Below are 18,084 nucleotides of genomic sequence, written 5' to 3' on the forward strand. Positions count from 1 at the left end.
TTTTGAAACAAAGAGAGCAGAGGTGATGAGCTGCAGGGTTGAGTGGAGGTGTGTGGGGAAGTTTATTTGTGTTGTTGAAAACCGAACTTCTGTGAAACATTGATTTAAATTACCTTGTTTGGCCACTAGGGGGCAGAAAACCTCCCCAGACACTCAGCCACAGACACATTATGATATTATTAAGTTGTAATGACTGAGGTGTTAAACTATATACAATATTAGCATCAATTTCTTGCTTGTTTTCACCTGATGGAGAGCGATGACTCTGAAATTAACAGTAAATGTGCCAAAAAAAAGTGAAACAAAAAGCTACCTTAAGAAGCAGAGTTAGATATAAGAGACAGAAAAGTAAAATGTTTTCAGGAAATCATCAGATGTTTTTCTTCTTTTTAATTATTCAGAAAAAAAACCTAACAAAAAGTTGACCTGCTTCACCTCCTGTGTGGCAGCTTTATGTAAATGTATTTTAATGAGCTGAAAAAGATGTTGAGTCACTTTTTCTGCAGCTGATCTCTTGACTTCTTCTTCTTCTTCTTTTTTTCTTCCTGCCAGGGCTTTAAGGATAATGTTTACCGTGAGAGGAGGAAATACTTTGTGGAGGTGGCTATGAATTATAAATTGTAAGCATCTTTATCTCATTTACATCATGTTCACCTCCTATGGAAATGTTTCTTTTTTTATTATTAGAGAGGATATAATAAGTTTAAACATATTTAAATGATATAGTTAGTTTTTATGTATTATGAAATATAAAAGACAACATCTAATGACTGAAGTACAAATGAGCTTTCACAACTAGCAGGTAGTTAATTTAAAGTTGTCTCCTGTCAAAATATGTCTTTGAAAAACTGTTTATAATTGTAATTTATGAAAATGTATTTATTCTTTAATGATGGACATGTGAGCTACAGCTTTTTTTTCCACATCATAATTCTGTTAGCAGGAGATAAACCTAAGCAGCCTTTTAAAAACTTGTCTGAGCCGCAGTTTTTGAATACTTAAATATTATGATTTTAAAGCAAATAAATGTGTCCAAACATGTTTTAATACATTTAAAATACTCTGCTTTAAATGATCATTTATGTCTGACGCTGTTCTGAGGAAGTTCAATTATCTTGTCAAAATTCAAAAAAGACAAATACATCCGATTGACAAGAGGCGTGACACTGTTAACACAGTAGTTGGTAAACGCTTCAAGTAAAGGAAGGAGGAAAGCAGGGACATGGAAAGGAAGGGGGGAAGAAGGAAGGAAGGGAGGAACAAGGAAGGAAAGGAGGAGGGAGGGTGGAAGGGAGGAAGAAGGAAGGGAGGGAGGGAGGGAGGAAGGAGGAAAGGAGGGACGAAGGAAGGGAGGAAGGAAGAAGGAAAGGTGGGAGGAAGGAAGGAAGGGAGGAAGAAGGAAGAAAGGGAGGGAGGGAGGGAGGAAGGAAGGAGGAAAGGAGGGACGAAGGAAGGAAGGGAGGAAGAAGGAAAGGTGGGAGGAAGGAAGGAAGGGAGGAAGAAGGAAGGATTGAGGGAGCAAGGAAGGAAGGAAAGGAGGTAGAGAGGAAGGAAGGGAGGAAGAAGGAAGGAAAGAAGAAGGAAGGGAGGAAAGGAAAGGAGGGAGGAAGGAAAGGAGGGAGGAAGGAGGAAGGGAGGAAGAAGGAAGGATGGAGGGAGCAAGGAAGGAAGGAAAGGAGGGAGAGAGGAAGGGAGGAAGGAAGTAGGAAGGAAAGGAAGGAGGAAGGAAGGAAGGAAGGAGGAAAGGAAAGAAGGAACAGTCAAAACAGACGGGGTCAATTTGACCCAGGAGGACGACCGGAAGGTTAAGATCATGTATCAACCTGCACAGAGAAGTTTGATCAACGATATTTTAACATTGAGTTTCAGTAAATCATGTGATGCTGTGTTTTGGTGCTCCACCCCAGCGGACAGCCCATCCCTCATATCGAGTACACGCCCGAGGAGATCAAGACGTGGGGCGTGGTCTTCAGAGAGCTCACCAAACTGTACCCGACGCACGCCTGCAGAGAATACCTGAAGAACCTGCCGCTGCTCAGCAAACACTGCGGCTACCGAGAGGACAACATCCCGCAGCTGGAGGACGTCTCCTTGTTCCTCAGAGGTCTCACCAAACGATCCCCTTTAACCCTCCTGCTGTCCTCCAGTTAAGGAAGGAAGGGAGGGAGGGAGGAAGGAAGGGAGGGAAGAAGGAAAGGAGGGAGGGAAAGAAGGAAGGAAGGGATGGAAGAAGGGAAGGAAGGAAGGAGGGAGGAAGGACGGAAAGGAGGGAGGGAAGGAAGGAAAGAAGGAAGGAAAGGAGGGAGGAACGAATTGAGGAAAGGAAGGGAGGAAGGAAGGAAAGGTTGGGAGGGAGGGAAGAAGGAAGGGAGGAAGGAAGGAAGGAAAGGAGGGAGGGAGGGAGGAAGGAAGGAAAGGAAAGAAGGAAGGACGAAGGAAGGAAAGGAGGGAGGGAGGAAGGAAGGAAAGGAAAGAAGGGAGGAAGGAAGGTAGGAGGGAGGGAGGAAAGAAGGACAGAGGAAAGAAGGAAGAAGGAAGGGAGGGAAGGAAGGAAAGGAAAGGAGTAAGGAGGGAGGGAGGAAGGAAGGGAGGAAAGGAGAGGAAAGAAGGAAGGGAGAAAGGTAGGAGGAAGGAAGGAAAGAAGGACAGAGGAAAGAATGTGAATGTCTCTTATCTTTAAATTTTATTAATTTTATTTAACCAGGTTTGTCCCATTGAGCTCAAGATAGCAGCAACACAGTTACAGTATTAAAAGATAATAAAATAAATTGTCTTCACCAGATCTTTACATTTAGTCGAGGATTTGAAGATGAAAAATGGTTTCTTGTGTCTTCCAGAGAGATCGGGTTTCACGGTCCGACCGGGTCGCAGGTTATCTGTCTCCTAGAGACTTTCTGGCCGGTTTGGCGTACAGAGTGTTCAACTGCACTCAGTACGTCCGTCACAGCACCGACCCGCTCTACACACCTGAACCGTGAGTACACCTACACTCCTGATGTCCTCCAGGCAAGGAAGGGAAGGAGGGAGGAAGGAAAGGAGGAAGGAAAGATGGAAGGATGAAAGGGAGGAAGGAAGGAAGGAAAGAAAGGAGGATGGAAGGAAGGAAGGAGGGAAGGAAGGGAGGAAAGAAGGTTGAATGGAATGAAGGAAAGGAAGGACGGAAGGACGGAAGGAAGGAAAGAAGGTATGAATGAAGCGAGGAAGAAAGAAGGAAAGGAGGAAGGAAGAAAGAAAGAAGGAAAGGAGGACGGAAGGAAGGATGGAAGGGAGGAAGGAAGGAAAGAAGGAAGGAGGGAATGAAGGAAGGAAGGATGGAAGGGAAGAAGAAAGAAGGAAAGGAAGAAGGAAAAAAAGGAGGAAGGAAGGAAGAAAGGAAGGAAGGGAGGAAAGAAGGATGAAGGGAAGGAAGGACGGAAGGAAGGAAAGAAGGAATGAATGAAGTGAGGAAGAAAGAAGGAAAGGAGGAAGGAAAAAAGAAAGAAGGAAAGGAGGACGGAAGGAAGGAAAGGAAGGATGTAAGGGAGGAAGGAAGGGAAGGAGGGAGGGAATGAAGGAAGGAAGGATGGAAGGGAAGAAGAAAAAAGGAAAGAAAGGAAGGGAGGGAGGAAAGAAGGACAAAGGGAATGAAGGGAAGGAAGGACGGAAGGAAGGAAAGAAGGAATGAATGAAGTGAGGAAGAAAGAAGGAAAGGAGGAAGGAAGGAGGGAAGGGAGGAAGGAAGAAAGGAGGGAAGGAAGGAGGGAATGAAGGAAGGAAGGGAAGAAGGAAGGAAAGGAAGAAGGAATGAAGGAAAGAAGAAAGGAGGGAAGGAAGGAAGGAAGAAAGAAGGAAAGGAGGATGGCAGGAAGGAAAGATGGAAGGAGGGAAGGAAGGAAAGATGGAAGGAGGGAAGGAAGGAAGAAAAGGGAAGGAAGGAAGGAAGAAAGGAGGGAAGGAAGGAAGGGAGGGAGGAGGGAAGGAAGGATGGAATGGAGGAAGAAATAAGGAAGGAAGGAAAGGAGGATGGAAGGAAGGAAGAAAGGAAGGAAGGACACGAAGGTTCCAACTCAAGAGCTACAAACAAATAAGAAACAAACTTGCTGTGATCTTCTTCTTCTTCTTCTTCTTCTTCTTCTTCTACTTCTTCTTCTTCTCCTTCTTCTTCTTCTCCTTCTTCTTCTTCTCCTTCTTCTTCTTCTCCTTCTTCTTCTTCTCCTTCTTCTTCTTCTCCTTCTTCTCCTTCTTCTTCTTCTTCTTCTCCTTCTTCTTCTCCTTCTCCTTCTTCTTCTTCTTCTTCTCCTTCTTCTTCTTCTCCTTCTTCTCCTTCTTCTTCTTCTTCTCCTTCTTCTTCTCCTTCTTCTCCTTCTTCTTCTTCTCCTTCTCCTTCTTCTTCTCCTTCTCCTTCTTCTTCTTCTTCTTCTCCTTCTCCTTCTTCTTCTCCTTCTTCTTCTTCTTCTCCTTCTTCTTCTTCTTCTTCTTCTCCTTCTCCTCCTTCTTCTTCTTCTCCTTCTTCTTCTTCTTCTCCTTCTTCTTCTTTTCCTCCTTCTCCTTCTTCTTCTTCTTCTTCTTCTTCTTCTTCTTCTTCTTCTTCTCCTTCTTCTTCTTTTCCTCCTTCTCCTTCTTCTTCTCCTTCTTCTTCTCCTCCTTCTTCTTCTTCTTCTTCTTCTTCTTCTTCTTCTCCTTCTTCTCCTTCTTCTTCTTCTCCTTCTTCTTCTCCTTCTCCTCTTTCATCTCCTTCTTCTTCTTCTTCTTCTTCTCCTTCTCCTTCTTCTTCTTCTTCTTCTTCTTCTTCTTCTTCTCCTTCTTCTTCTTCTTCTGTTGTGATTTCAGTGATACGTGTCACGAGCTGCTGGGTCACGTTCCTCTGCTCGCGGATCCAAAGTTTGCTCAGTTCTCTCAGGAGATCGGCCTGGCGTCTCTGGGAGCGTCGGACGAGGACGTTCAGAAACTGGCCACCGTGAGTTTAACACATCTTCCTCCCTCCTTCTCTCTTTCCTTCCTCCCTTCTTTCTTTCCTCTGTCCTTTCGTTCCTTCCTCCCTTCCTCTTTTCCTTTCTTCCTTCCTCCCTTCCTCTGTCCTTTCCCTCCTTCCTTCCTCCCTTCCTTCTTTCCTCTGTCCTTTCCTTCCTTCCTTCCTCCCTTCCTCTTTTCCTTTCTTTCTTCCTTCCTTCCTTCCTCCCTTCCTCTTTTCCTTTATTCTTCCTTCCTCCCTTCCTCTTTTCCTTTCTTTCTTCCTTCCTTCCTCCCTCCTTCTCTCTTTTCTTTCTTCCTTCCTCCCCCCTTCTCCTTCCTTCCTCCCTTCCTCTTTTCCTTTCTCCCTCACTCCCTCCTTCCTTCCTTCCTCCCTTCTTTCTTTCTTCTGTCCTTTCCTTCCTCCCTCCCTCCTTCTCTCTTTCCTTTCTTCCCTCTGTCCTCCCTCCCTTCTTTCCTCTGTCCTTTCCTTCCTTCCTCCCTTCCTCTTTTCCTTTCTTCCTTCCTCCCTCCTTCTCTCTTTCCTTTCTTCCTTCTGTCCTCCCTCCCTCCTTCTTTCCTCCTGATGTTTTATAGTAATAATGGTATTATGTGTTTCCTGAACAGTGTTACTTCTTCACTATTGAGTTTGGACTCTGCAAACAGGACGGTCAGCTCAGAGCTTATGGAGCCGGTTTACTGTCGTCTATCGGAGAACTAAGGGTAACACACACACACACACACACACACACACACACACACACACACACACACACACACACACTGTCCCTTACAATAAAAGATTTTATTTTATCTTATTTTATTTTATTTTATCTTATTCTATCTTATTCGATTTTGTTGTATTTCATTGCTTTCACTGTTATTTTATTGTTTTTAATTGTTTTTATTTTTCTCTTTATTTATATTACCTACTGTAAAGCACTTTGGCACACCGCAAGGACTGTTATAAAGGGCTGTATAAATAAACTACATTACATTACATTACATTACATTACATTACATGTAATAAAAGAGACAATACGTCTTCAAATATCTTGACAAAGTGAAGCTGCAGCCAGCAAAGATTTGACTTTTTTTGACTGAACAATGACTGAAAACATGACTCCTTTTATCCTAATTTGTTGCGGCCCGTTTTTTTCCCAGCATGCCTTGTCTGACCAGGCCTGTGTGAAGATGTTTGACCCGAAGACGACCTGCAACCAGGAGTGTCTCATCACCACCTTCCAGGACGTTTACTTTGTCTCGGAGAGCTTCGAGGAGGCCAAGGAGAAGATGAGGTAAACAAGCATGTTAGCCTGGATTAGTTAAGACACATTTAAAGTCCGTGTAAAGTAAGAATAAATATGTGTTCTGAGTTTGACATATCACAGAAAAGTGTGTTGTTAACCACCCTGCCAAATTTGAATGATTAAAAAAATCGCCAAATATATGAAATTAGGCTTCAAAGTTGTGTAAAAATCAGCCTCTTTCTCTGCTCCCAAACGCTGTGGGCGTGGCCGCCGAGTCCGCTGAAACCCCGCCCCCTACCAAGTGTCACCTGTCAATCAAAGTCACCACCTCTACCAGAAACATGGACGCTACGTCTGAGAGCTTTCTGCTGCTAGCTCGGCTGCTAGCTTGGTGGCTAACTCAGCGGCTAACTCAGCTAACTGGCTAACTGTAGACTGTAGTAGTAGTAGTAGTGTGTGGTGAATGTATTTATACCTCTACAGCAGCAGGGGCGGGTTTATGCTAATCACTAAATCCTGAACACAGAAATCTTGAAACACAGTTTGTGAAGCCTAGCTCCACAATTCAAATCTAAATGGTTGAAATGCTTTTTACACCTTTTTTAGAAATACATTTATGACCTATTTAATGTGTTTAGAAGAAAATGTCTGAATTCACTTTATGAGATGCTCTGTCTCCGCTGTGTTGACGAGGTTTCTCGCTCTCTCTCTCTCTCTCTCTCTCTCTCTCTCTCTCTCTCTGTCTCTCCCTCTCTCTCTCTGCCTCTCTCTCTCGCTCTCTCTCTCTCTCTCTCTCTGCCTCTCTCTCTCTCTCCCTCTCTCTCTCTCTCTCTGTCTCTCCCTCTCTCTCTCTGCCTCTCTCTTTCTGTCTCTCCCTCTCTCTCTCTGCCTCTCCCTCTCTCTGTTTCTCTCTCTCTCTCTATGTCTCTCTCGCTCTCTCTGTCTCTCTGTCTCTCTCTCTCTCGCTCTGACAGGGAGTTCGCTAAGACGATAAAGAGGCCGTTCTCCGTGTATTACAACCCGTACACTCAGAGCGTCGACCTGCTCAAAGACACCAGAGGCATCGAGAACGTGGTGCAGGACCTACGCAGCGACCTCAACACCGTGTGCGACGCTCTGGGGAAGATGAACACCTACATGGGAATATGAAGCTCAAATTAAACCGTTCACTAATGATTCCTGCAGGTTTTCCCCCATTTCTTTTTTTTTCTCATTGTAAAGATTTAACCCTCCTGTCGTCCTCCCGGGTCAAATTGAACCCGTCTGTTTTGACTGTTCCTTCTTTCCTTCCTTCCTCCCTTCCTTCTTTCCTTCCTCCCTCCTTCTCTCTTTCCATCCTTCCTTCTGTCCTCCCTTCCTCCTTCCCTTCCTTCTTCCTTCCTTTCCTTCCTCCCTTCCTTATTTCCTCTGTCCTTTCCTTCCTTCCTCCCTTCCTCTTTTCCTTTCTTCCTTCCTCCCTTCCTTCCTCCTTCCCTCATTTCCTTCCTTCCTTCCTCCTTCCCTTTCTTCTTCCTCTCTTCTTTCCATCTTCCTCCCTCCCTCCCTCCTTGCCTTCCTTCTTCCTTCCTCCCTCCCTCCTTTCCTTGCTCCCTCCCTCCCTCTTTTCGTCCCTCCCTCCCTCCTTTCCTTCCCTTTTCCTTCCTCCCTCCTCCCTCCTTTCCTCCCTTCCATCCTCCCTCCTTTCCTTCTTCCTCCCTCCCTTTCATCGAGGACAACAGGAGGGTTAAAAAAAAACACACACAGTCAAAGCTCACCATGACGATCCTACTTTTAATCCAAAGTGGACAAAACAAACAAACTAAATAATCAAACAGCAGAAAACATCCTGTAACGTTAATGTTTGGAAACTGGTGGAAACCTTGTGACTTTGGTTCCTGTACAGTGCAGATATTTAGAGAAGAAATATAAAAGTGTAAAATATGATGCATTAAAAAAAACTATTTATGTTTGTTGTGAAGCATATTCCTCTGTGTTTATTTGTTTTCTTGTTGGTGTGTGTGTGTGTGTGTGTCTTTGTTTCTATGGTTACAGTTTCATTTAAACCATCACACTGAGGACATTTCTTCATTGAGGACATTTTTTGACTGTTCCTCCTTTCCTTCCTTCCTCCCTCTTTCTTTAATCTTTTAATCTTTCCTTCGTTCTTCCCCTTCTTCCCTCTTTCTTTGCTCCCTCCCTCCTTACTCCTTTCCTTCCTTCCATCCTTCCTTGCTCCCTCCCTCCCTCCTTACTGCTTTCCTTCCTTCCGTCCTCTTCTACTTCCTCCTTTTCTTCCTCCCTCCCTCCTTACTCCTTTCCTTCCTTCCGTCCTCTTTTACTTCCTCCTTTTCTTCCTCCCTCCCTCCCTCCCTCCTTTCCTTCCTTCCTCCCTCCTTACTCCTTTCCTTCCTTCCATCCTTCCTTGCTCCCTCCCTCCTTACTCCTTTCCTTCCTTCCGTCCTCTTTTCCTTCCTCCTTTTCTTCCTCCCTCCCAACCTCCTTACTTCTTTCCTTCCTTCCTTCCTCTCTCCTTACTCCTTTCCTTCCTTCCTTCCTCCCTCCTTACTCCTTTCCTTCCTTCCGTCCTCTTTTCCTTTCTCCTTTTCTTCCTCCCTCCCTCCTTACTTCTTTCCTTCCTTCCTTCCTTCCTCCCTCCTTACTCTTTTCCTTCTTTCCTTTCTTCCTTCCTCCCTCCTTTCCTTCCTTCCTTCTTCCCTCCCTCCCTCGCTCCTTACTCTTTTCCTTCCTTCTTTCTTTCCTCCCTTCCTCATCCTCTCCCTCCTGTCCTTCCTTCACCTGAGGACAACAGGAGGGTTAAAGGCCTGATTTAGGGTTCAGATTCAGCGTTTCAGGTTCAGGTTTGTGGTGGAAATTTGTGCACAGCTCACTTAACCCTCATGTCGTCCTGCTTTTATATCAGAAATATGGATTTATTTCATCTAATTGCTTGAAAATCACATGGATGGTTCCATACTACATCCTTTGCAAGTATAATCCTCAATACTAACTACTAATTTGTACTTTCTGCTTTATTATAAACAGTCAAACCAGATTGGATCAAGTTTTACCCAACAGGACAAATATTTAAAATGGTTTAAAAACTGTATCCTGACTGAACTTCATCAGTTTGTCATAATCCATCAACATATTCTCCTCTGATCTTACAGTTCTGCTTTTATTTAACTCAAAAATGAGGTATAATCTTATTAAAATGAGCATAATTTCCACAAATTAGTGTAATAAATTGGAATGAAGCTGACTAAAAAAGGTCTAACACACAGAATTGAGTGATTATTTACACTTTATGCTTTAACAGTAAAAATTGACCCAAGAGGACAAAAGTTGAAGACAACAGGAAGGCAGAAGAGATAGAGAGCATTAACCATTGTTACCCATTGAAGCAGTTATACACACTCTTTAATCCATTACACAATTATACAAATACAAAAATACAAAACAAAAATATAATTATCTTTTTAAGAGAGAAAGAGCACGCTGTTTAGTTGACCCTTTCTCTACAGCTTGCAAAAACACACACAAGTTAAAAAAGCATTTATTGTCATTGCCTGAAAAAATGGACACTTACACAAACAGGTATGATCTCACAAAGTCTTAATGGGTAAATTTAGATCATATATATGTACCTCATGATCCACACAGTTTATAAAAAGTAGTAAGTTTGAGGCAATAATGTCTCCAGTTAAGCTCAGACGTCACTAAACAACCTTTCAGATAGAGTCAAGCTCGGCCTTGGAGGATTTCTTATAGCACCGTGTCACTGTCACATTAATATCACACTGAAATCAGAACAATGGACTCCTAACATATTTGAGTTAGGGTAAGGACCAAGTACCCTTATTTCTCTTATTTAAAACCATTTAAGAGGACTTATTCTGCTCATCTTCAGCTCTATATTTATATATTTTGGGGCTCTACAGGAATATCACAGTTAAAAACTCCTTATTTATCTTATACTGGCCCGTTTTGCAGCCCCCTCAGTTCAGCCTCTGTCTATTAACAAGCCGTTTTACCGCCTGTCTCTTAAAAAAATCAGTGTAAAAAAAAAAAAAAAGTCATCTGATTGAAAAGGTAAAAACTAAATGAAATGTTAGAGATGTTCACAGCATCATGACCTTCGCATCCTTGCAGGTTTTCTTCCTCTCAGTCGCAGCTCAGTCGACGTTTTCAAACGCTTCCTTCTGTATGAGACGGAGAACAGAGAACGCTCAGAAACATCCTGACTAACATCCTCATCCTTTTCACCTTTTGAACACAACAACAAAGTGTTTTCATTCTTTTGTGGTTACACTACACGACTACACTGGCTTTCTGTGAGTCAAAGGATAGATTTTAAAATCTGATTGCTGGTCTACAAAACACTGAACGGTCTTGGACCAAAATAGCATAGACTGTATAAAAGAAATGGACGTAACATCCGTGACGTCACCCATTGGTTTGTGGACTGCTGCTCGGAAGCCAATAGTTTCGAATCTAGGCAGCACCATCTTGAACATTTCAGGTGCATGCTGGGAAAAATAAAAACATGGATTCTACTTATATGGGCATGAGGCGGGGCCGTGGGCGGAGCGGGGAGGTTGCTATGGTTACGAGGGTTGGATCTCGAGGACATTGGGTCAATCAACCTGTCAATCAGGATGTAGCCACGCCCTAATGCATACCCTGCTTTATCATCACATATAAAATCAGGGAGGCCAAAATGTCCCAAATGAACATCATACTGCATTGAAGAAGGCTTTAAACTAGCGATTGAGACCATAAACACATTTTGAAAACGTTTACTGAGGTTAGAAATCAAGTGAGAAGTTGGTGAATTCTCCATTGACTTGTATAGAGACGGTCGCCCCCTGGTGGCCTTTTGATAGAATGCAGCTCTAAGTTACTTCCGCGTTGGCCTCATTTCAGAGGACCAGAACTCCCTGCCTGCAAAATATATGCTAGATCTATTAATTCCCTACGAAGCATCCAGGCCCCTCAGGTCATCTGGAACCGAGCTGTTGTGTGTCCCAAGAACAAGAACCAAACAAAGTGAGGCAGCATTTAGTTACTATGCTGATCTGATGTCTGCTCAAACTGTCAGCTCTTTTAAATCAGGGCTAAAAACTTTATTGTTTCATGTTCTCTTAAATTCAATATCTACTTGCTCATTTTTATTGCTCCTGTTTTGTTTTATTTTTACTTATGTATCTACTTGTGTTTTATTCTATTTTTACTTTTACTTGGATTTTATTTATCTTATTTATGCACTTGTTTTTATCCTGGTATGCTGAGAGTGAATGTTGATGTATTTGTGAGACCCGCTGCAACAAATTCCAATCGACTATGTCAACATGGCAATAAAGTTTTGAATCTTGAATCTTGAATCTCACCCAGCCTCCCTGCTGCTGCAGCCAGTCCTGGTGATGCTGCTGGATGTACTGATCGGCAAAGCTCAGCACTCTCCTCCTTGGGATGACTTCCATGGCCGATAGCCTGCTGGTCACCTCGAAGGCCAAGGCGATCTTCTGCTGCTGGATCCTCCTATCAGACGCTGCAGCCGCCGCCGCCGCCGCCCGGCCCTCCGGTTGGACGAGGCTCTGCACGCTGGAGGTCAACTTAGCAAACGTGTCGTAGGTCATGGAGCTGAGCTGCTGCTGGAGGAACGGGTTCTGCTTGATCTGATGTGACAGAAAGGGCATCTGATGTTATATATAAGAGTTTTAGGGAGGAAATCATGGTTATTATTTAGCTTTTTCCCCACAAGCAGTCAAACCCCCAAAAGTATTCAGTTTATTGTCATAAAATACTAAAGATTATAGAGATTAGACATTTAGGTTCACAATAATAATGTAATTTACGTTCACACTGCAAGCCAAAATCCGATTTTTAGCCCATCTAGATTGGAACCAGATGCTGAAGTCTAAACAGTCATAAATCACATGAGATCCGATTTTTGCAAACCAGATTGAAACCACCTTTGGGAGGAAGTTTCAAATCACATTTGGACAGATGTGTCTGAGTCTGAACAGCTCCAAACACTCATATCTGATTTTACTGTCCGTGACGTCTCTATGCTTACGTTTCTACGCTACGTCACTCTATGCGACACCAGAACCGCGCTTATTCCAGTTGTTGTTGCTAGGTGATATCACTGGAGGACTTATTCCAGTTGTTGTTGCTAGGTGATATCACTGGAGGACTTATTCCAGTTGTTGTTGCTAGGTGATATTACTGGAGGCAACGGAGGACGTCGTAAACATCAGTCCATGGACAGAGGACCAAACCATATTGTTAATCTTTGGGGAGATGGCTCGGTTCAAGAGAAGCTTGAGGGTTTGTTGTCGCTGTCGCAATTATATGACATCACACAAAGACGCCTCCGCTCTGACAATGTTGCCATGGCAACCTGTCAGATTGGTCATTAATGTGGCCCAGTCTGAACAGAGCCAAATCCGATTTGGACACTTTATAAAAACAGTGCGGACAGTCAGGCCTAAAGGTCAGAGTTGAATCAGATTGGCCTGCAGTGTGAACGCAGCCCTAAAAAAGCTGAAACAAGAGAATTTTCATCATTTAGCTTTAAAAAAAAGTTGTTAATCACATGATTAATGAATAATAATTCAATTAAAATCTTTCTCGTGGCTCTAAAGTGTATTAAAAGCGGGCTGCATTGACAAATCTTGAATAATACGCTCAGCTTGTCACACCTTGTCATTGATGTTATCCCCAGATGATTTCAGCAACGTCACCAGTCTCTGAACGATTTCTGCAGCAAAACAAGAAAACTGATTAAAAACTGACACACATGAGCAGATCGCTTCATGAAATACTGTTAAAACGAGAGTTCGGGTTCAATGACATTTTAATCAAATTCATGATGCATGTTTCCGCTGCAGAGAAGCACGTTAACTCGAGATCAGACGTTGTATCATTAATATTAATAATACCTGCGTTTTGTTTCTCTATTGATCTTCACTAATAAAATAAACAGTGAGGAGAAAGAAAAGCTTTGATGAAGAGACGTCGGCTTATTTTACAACTCCTCATTTACATACTGCAGAATTATTTACACAGAGAGATTGTTCTACTGTATATAGTATTTTATTATATAAATAATAAATACTGCTTGTGTGAATTTGAATTGGATCTAGGCATGGGATGATAACCGTTTTCAAGGTATACTGCGATTTGAAAAAGCCACAATAACCAAAACCACCAAATCTTCTGTCAGGTGTCATCCCTCAGGTGGTGCAGCTGCAGTGTAGAGTATCACGACCCCTCACACTGTCATTACAGTGTATATTCAGGTTAAATTAACGTGCGTCTTTATTTTTCTTCCTTTTAGGAACATTTTAGAGCTGTAATCACAATACCACCATACCATGAAACCGTGATATTTCTGCTTATGGTTATCATACCGCCAGAATCTCATACCGGCCCATGCCTAGTTGGATCAATAAAGATACATCTCATTTTACTAATTTCCTTTTACATTTCTGAGTACTTTGCTGGTGTTAAACTGTTTATCTTTAGGATGTTTTACAGAGAGAATGATGCAATTTAATGCAAATTATTTTTAAAAATCAGAACTCATTATGTTTGGGTTCATATGTAGTTGTTCTAGGGCGGGGCGATATAGATAAAATCAATTATTACAATATTATTGACTAAATACTTTGATATCGATATCAGAACAATATTGTAGGGATGACTATTGGTGCTTTCACCAAATAATCATTAGTAATGTGAATATAATGACAAAGTGAATAAAAGGCAAATAAGAGAACAGCTAGAAGAATCGGCTAAGTTCAGAAAATTACATACTTTTACTGTAACACCGCCTTTAAAACCAGGAAAAGACACTTCTGCTATACCACGATACTAAGATATCCAACTTCTAAGACGATATCTAGTCTATAATGTTGATATATTACCAAGGCCTAAGAGACTAATACTCAGTTTTCAGTGTTCAGTTTTGTGTGTCAAATGATATATATTACCATATCTGGTTTTTTGCTCTAATTTCCTAAAAGTAGCTGCGGTGTGACTGCTACAGCAGGGAACAGGAAATGTGCTCATTACAGAGTTTCACACAACCTGATTTGTTAGTCTGTGGTTTGACACATAAACACTTTTCACTGCTTTTATTTCTTATCATCTGTACCAACTTGCAACCTCTCTCTATAAAAAAAGTCCTCATAATTAACTGTTAAATAGCTGAAAATGAATCCAGGAAATTAGTATAAAATCTATTCCTATCTCAATTTGACCCGAGAGGACGACAGGAAGGTTAAAGGACCTGCAGTCAGCAATCACATCATTAATTAAAATCACTAAACTAATATGCATGTACGACTATCAGTTCATAACCAAGTTCGAGAGACGCTCACCGTCTTGGTCTTCAACATGCATGTCGGGGATCGGTGCCGAGTCAGCGATCTCCACGAGCCGACCTGCCACGACCGTCCGAGTCCTGTCTGAAGATTTACCTGAGAATAAAAAGCATTTGATAGGAAATGATCAATGTGGAAAAAACTCAACTGAAGAATGAAAATGAGTCAAACTCTGTGGAAGAAATGCTGCTTACCTGCCCCACCTGCTGACTGGAATACTATATGATCTGTTTCTATGCCCGTGTGACGAGGGCTGTTGGACCGACTCCTTCCTCTGACTGAATCCAATCCTTCACGTTTTGGTAAGCTCATGCTATCGAACTCAATCATACTCCAGTCTGACTCCAATCCTTCAAAATATGCTGGTGTGTCCATGCTGCGATCGCTGCAGGTGATGATCCTTTCCCATTTGGACCTCTGCCCTGACCTCATGCAGCAGTATGCATCGAGCAGCTGCAACAACTCATTCCCCTCCATGTCGTCCACAGGCATCGTGCTCGCCATTTTCAATAGCTGGAAACAACAGAAATGAGCTTTCTTTACTCGAATGTCAAATCAACAGAAATGCTTTACAGAGAAAAAGACAGAGATGACTAAAGCAACTACATATTGTGATGTATTGCATTGTAATGTTAGTTTTATGATTTTAATTTGCTTTAATAACTTCTGATTGATGAGCATTTTGAATTACAACACTAGGAGGCGCTTGTGAATGAATAAAAAAAGCTTTTAAACCTTTTTGTCTTTTGACGTCTTACAAAAAGCAGTGTGTAGTCAGGCTCACATTTCAGATGTCTATGAGTTGTTAACAGCTCCACCAAATAGTGATTTTTCCCTCTAAACTTCTCACATGCTTTCATTTCAATAAATGTTCAAATGATCCAATATTTCAGCAAAAATCAAAGATTAGAGAAAAAGTCCAAAAACTGAAAACACATTTGTGTATCAGAACTTAGTTATTTCGTCTTTCCTCTCCCATTAATCATCTCAGCAGCCCTCACATTTATCTGCTGACCCTTTGGAGGGGCCCCACCCCTAGGTTGGGAACCACTGACTAAACTAGCTAACTGTATATAAAGTAGTATAAACTAGCTAACTGTATATAAAGTAGTATAAACTAGCTAACTGTATATAAAGTAGTGTAAACTAGCTAACTGTATATAAAATAATATAAACTAGCTAACTGTATATAAAGTAGTATAAACTAGCTAACTGTATATAAAGTAATATAAACTAGCTAACTGTATATAAAGTAATATAAACTAGCTAACTGTATATAAAGTAGTATAAACTAGCTAACTGTATATAAAATAATATAAACTAGCTAACTGTATATAAAGTAGTATAAACTAGCTAACTGTATATAAAGTAATATAAACTAGCTAACTGTATATAAAGTAATATAAACTAGCTAACTGTATATAAAATAATATAAACTAGCTAACTGTATATAAAGTAGTATAAACTAGCTAACTGTATATAAAGTAGTATAAACTAGCTAACTGTATATAAAGTAGTATAAACTAGCTAACTGTATATAAAGTAGTGTAAACTAGCTAACTGTATATAAAGTAGTGTAAACTAGCTAACTGTATATAAAGTAGTATAAACTAGCTAACTGTATATAAAGTAGTATAAACTAGCTAACTGTATATAAAGTAGTGTAAACTAGCTAACTGTATATAAAGTAGTGTAAACTAGCTAACTGTATATAAAGTCGTATAAACTAGCTAACTGTATATAAAGTCGTATAAACTAGCTAACTGTATATAAAGTAGTGTAAACTAGCTAACTGTATATAAAGTAGTATAAACTAGCTAACTGTATATAAAGTAGTGTAAACTAGCTAACTGTATATAAAGTCGTATAAACTAGCTAACTGTATATAAAGTAGTGTAAACTAGCTAACTGTATATAAAGTAGTATAAACTAGCTAACTGTATATAAAGTAGTATAAACTAGCTAACTGTATATAAAGTAGTATAAACTAGCTAACTGTATATAAAGTAGTGTAAACTAGCTAACTGTATATAAAGTAGTGTAAACTAGCTAACTGTATATAAAGTAGTATAAACTAGCTAACTGTATATAAAGTAGTATAAACTAGCTCCACCTCCAGCAGCTACAACAGTAACATGCTGCTCTAACACTGATGCTTCACTATTAATAATCTAATGATGTCATATATAATAATATATCACTACTTTTACTGTAATACTGTATACTACATCGCTCATAATACTGCAGTACTTTTACTGTAATACTGCATACTACATCGCTCATAATACTGCAGTACTTTTACTGTAATACTGCATACTACATCACTATAATACTGCAGTACTTTTACTGTAATACTGCATACTACATCACTCATAATACTGCAGTACTTTTACTGTAGTAGGATTGTTCATGCAGGACTTTTACGTCTATGGCAGTATTTGTACTTCTACTTCAGTTGCGTTTAGCAATAAGGAAATACTTTTAAGTAAATACTTCTGTAACCTACTTTGGTTATAAACTAAACACGGAGGCTCCACTGCTGAGATGCTGAACTTACTTTAACTTTACTCTGCGTGAATACAACTAAAAGTAACTTCTACAGTCCGATATCTAACAACTTAGCAGCAACATTGAAATCATTTCCAGAGTGTTAAAAGCGTATTTTCAGGTCGGACTTACCTTGAATGAGTCGCTGCAGCTGTTTCCTGAACTCGGTCGCAGAAGTGAGTCAAAAAAAAAGAACCAAATTAAATCTGCACCAATTGTTTGATCTGCAGGTCATTGGTTGAATGTGACTGCATTGCCAGCTCTGCTTCCTGGATCAAAAGAGAAAGTGTTTACAGCGTAAAAAGTTATGCAGGGGCGGACCTACTGATTACGGGGCCCTGGGGCAATATAAGCCCCCCCTCCACACACACACACACACACACTTCCTTTAATGTAGTATGCTGCCTATCTTATAACTATATTGATATTTTAATTTCATTTTATGAACATGAGAAACATGTGCTCAAAGTTATATTTAAATATTTATATGTACAGTGCACCCGGAAAAGTATTCACACCCCTTCACTTTTTTTCCTCATCAATCTACACACAATACCCCATAATGACAAAGCCAAAAGGGTTTTTAGAAATAAAAAAATAAAAAAACTGAAATATCACGTGTATAAGTGTGGAATTTGCATGAATTTCTGAAAAACCTTTTTCACTTTCTCATTATGGGGTATTGTGTATACTGCTCACATACTTCCATGCGTCCTTTACGTTGGCATGGATGTTAACCGATACATCCACCAGGGGGCAGCACCGAGTCAAAAACAAACATGGCGACTGTGGAGGAGATATTGATAATGTTCCTCTTGCATAAAAGACAAAAACGATAGGTTTAACCCTCCTGTTGTCCTTGAGTCAAGAAAGGAAGGGAGGAAGGAAGGAAAGGAGGAAGAAAGAAGGAAAGGGGGAAGAAGGAAGGAAAGAAGGGAGGGAGGAAGGAAGGAAGGAGGGAAGGAAGAAAGAAAGAAAGAAGGAAGGAA

The 18,084-nt window shown here is 41.0% G+C and overlaps 2 protein-coding genes across 2 annotated transcripts in view; one reads left to right on the forward strand and one right to left on the reverse strand.

Moving 5' to 3' along the window:
- The window catches only part of tph2 (tryptophan hydroxylase 2 (tryptophan 5-monooxygenase)), an 8,352-nt gene extending 1,024 nt beyond the window's left edge, over positions 1 to 7,328 (forward strand). Inside the window, 8 exon segments of the mRNA XM_053319457.1 lie at positions 553 to 620; positions 1,908 to 2,104; positions 2,838 to 2,863; positions 2,865 to 2,974; positions 4,810 to 4,936; positions 5,557 to 5,652; positions 6,094 to 6,227; positions 7,154 to 7,328. Coding sequence (XP_053175432.1) covers positions 553 to 620; positions 1,908 to 2,104; positions 2,838 to 2,863; positions 2,865 to 2,974; positions 4,810 to 4,936; positions 5,557 to 5,652; positions 6,094 to 6,227; positions 7,154 to 7,328 — 933 coding nt within the window.
- Positions 7,329 to 10,068: 2,740 nt separating this feature from the next.
- On the reverse strand, positions 10,069 to 15,052 carry si:ch211-218c6.8 (uncharacterized). Its single transcript, XM_053319459.1, has 5 exons — positions 14,743 to 15,052; positions 14,546 to 14,644; positions 12,863 to 12,921; positions 11,546 to 11,833; positions 10,069 to 10,357 (listed from the first exon to the last, which is right to left on the reverse strand). The coding sequence occupies exons 1-5, from the start codon at positions 15,050 to 15,052 to the stop codon at positions 10,331 to 10,333; spliced, it is 783 nt and encodes a 260-aa protein (XP_053175434.1). The 3' UTR covers positions 10,069 to 10,330.
- Between the last annotated feature and the right edge of the window lie 3,032 nt (positions 15,053 to 18,084).

The sequence above is a fragment of the Scomber japonicus genome, chromosome 5, assembly GCF_027409825.1.
Source record: "Scomber japonicus isolate fScoJap1 chromosome 5, fScoJap1.pri, whole genome shotgun sequence".
NCBI classification, from domain to species: Eukaryota; Metazoa; Chordata; class Actinopteri; order Scombriformes; family Scombridae; genus Scomber; species Scomber japonicus.

Excerpts from the sequence above, each read along its gene's own strand:
- si:ch211-218c6.8 (XM_053319459.1), bottom strand. The coding sequence starts at position 15,052 with ATGGCGAGCACGATGCCTGTGGACGACATGGAGGGGAATGAGTTGTTG. Across the intron at positions 11,834-12,862 it reads GGGATAACATCAATGACAAG|ATCAAGCAGAACCCGTTCCT; the intron begins GTGTGACAAGCT and ends CTGTCACATCAG. Across the intron at positions 10,358-11,545 it reads TGCAGCAGCAGGGAGGCTGG|AAGGAAGCGTTTGAAAACGT; the intron begins GTGAGATTCAAG and ends CGTCTCATACAG.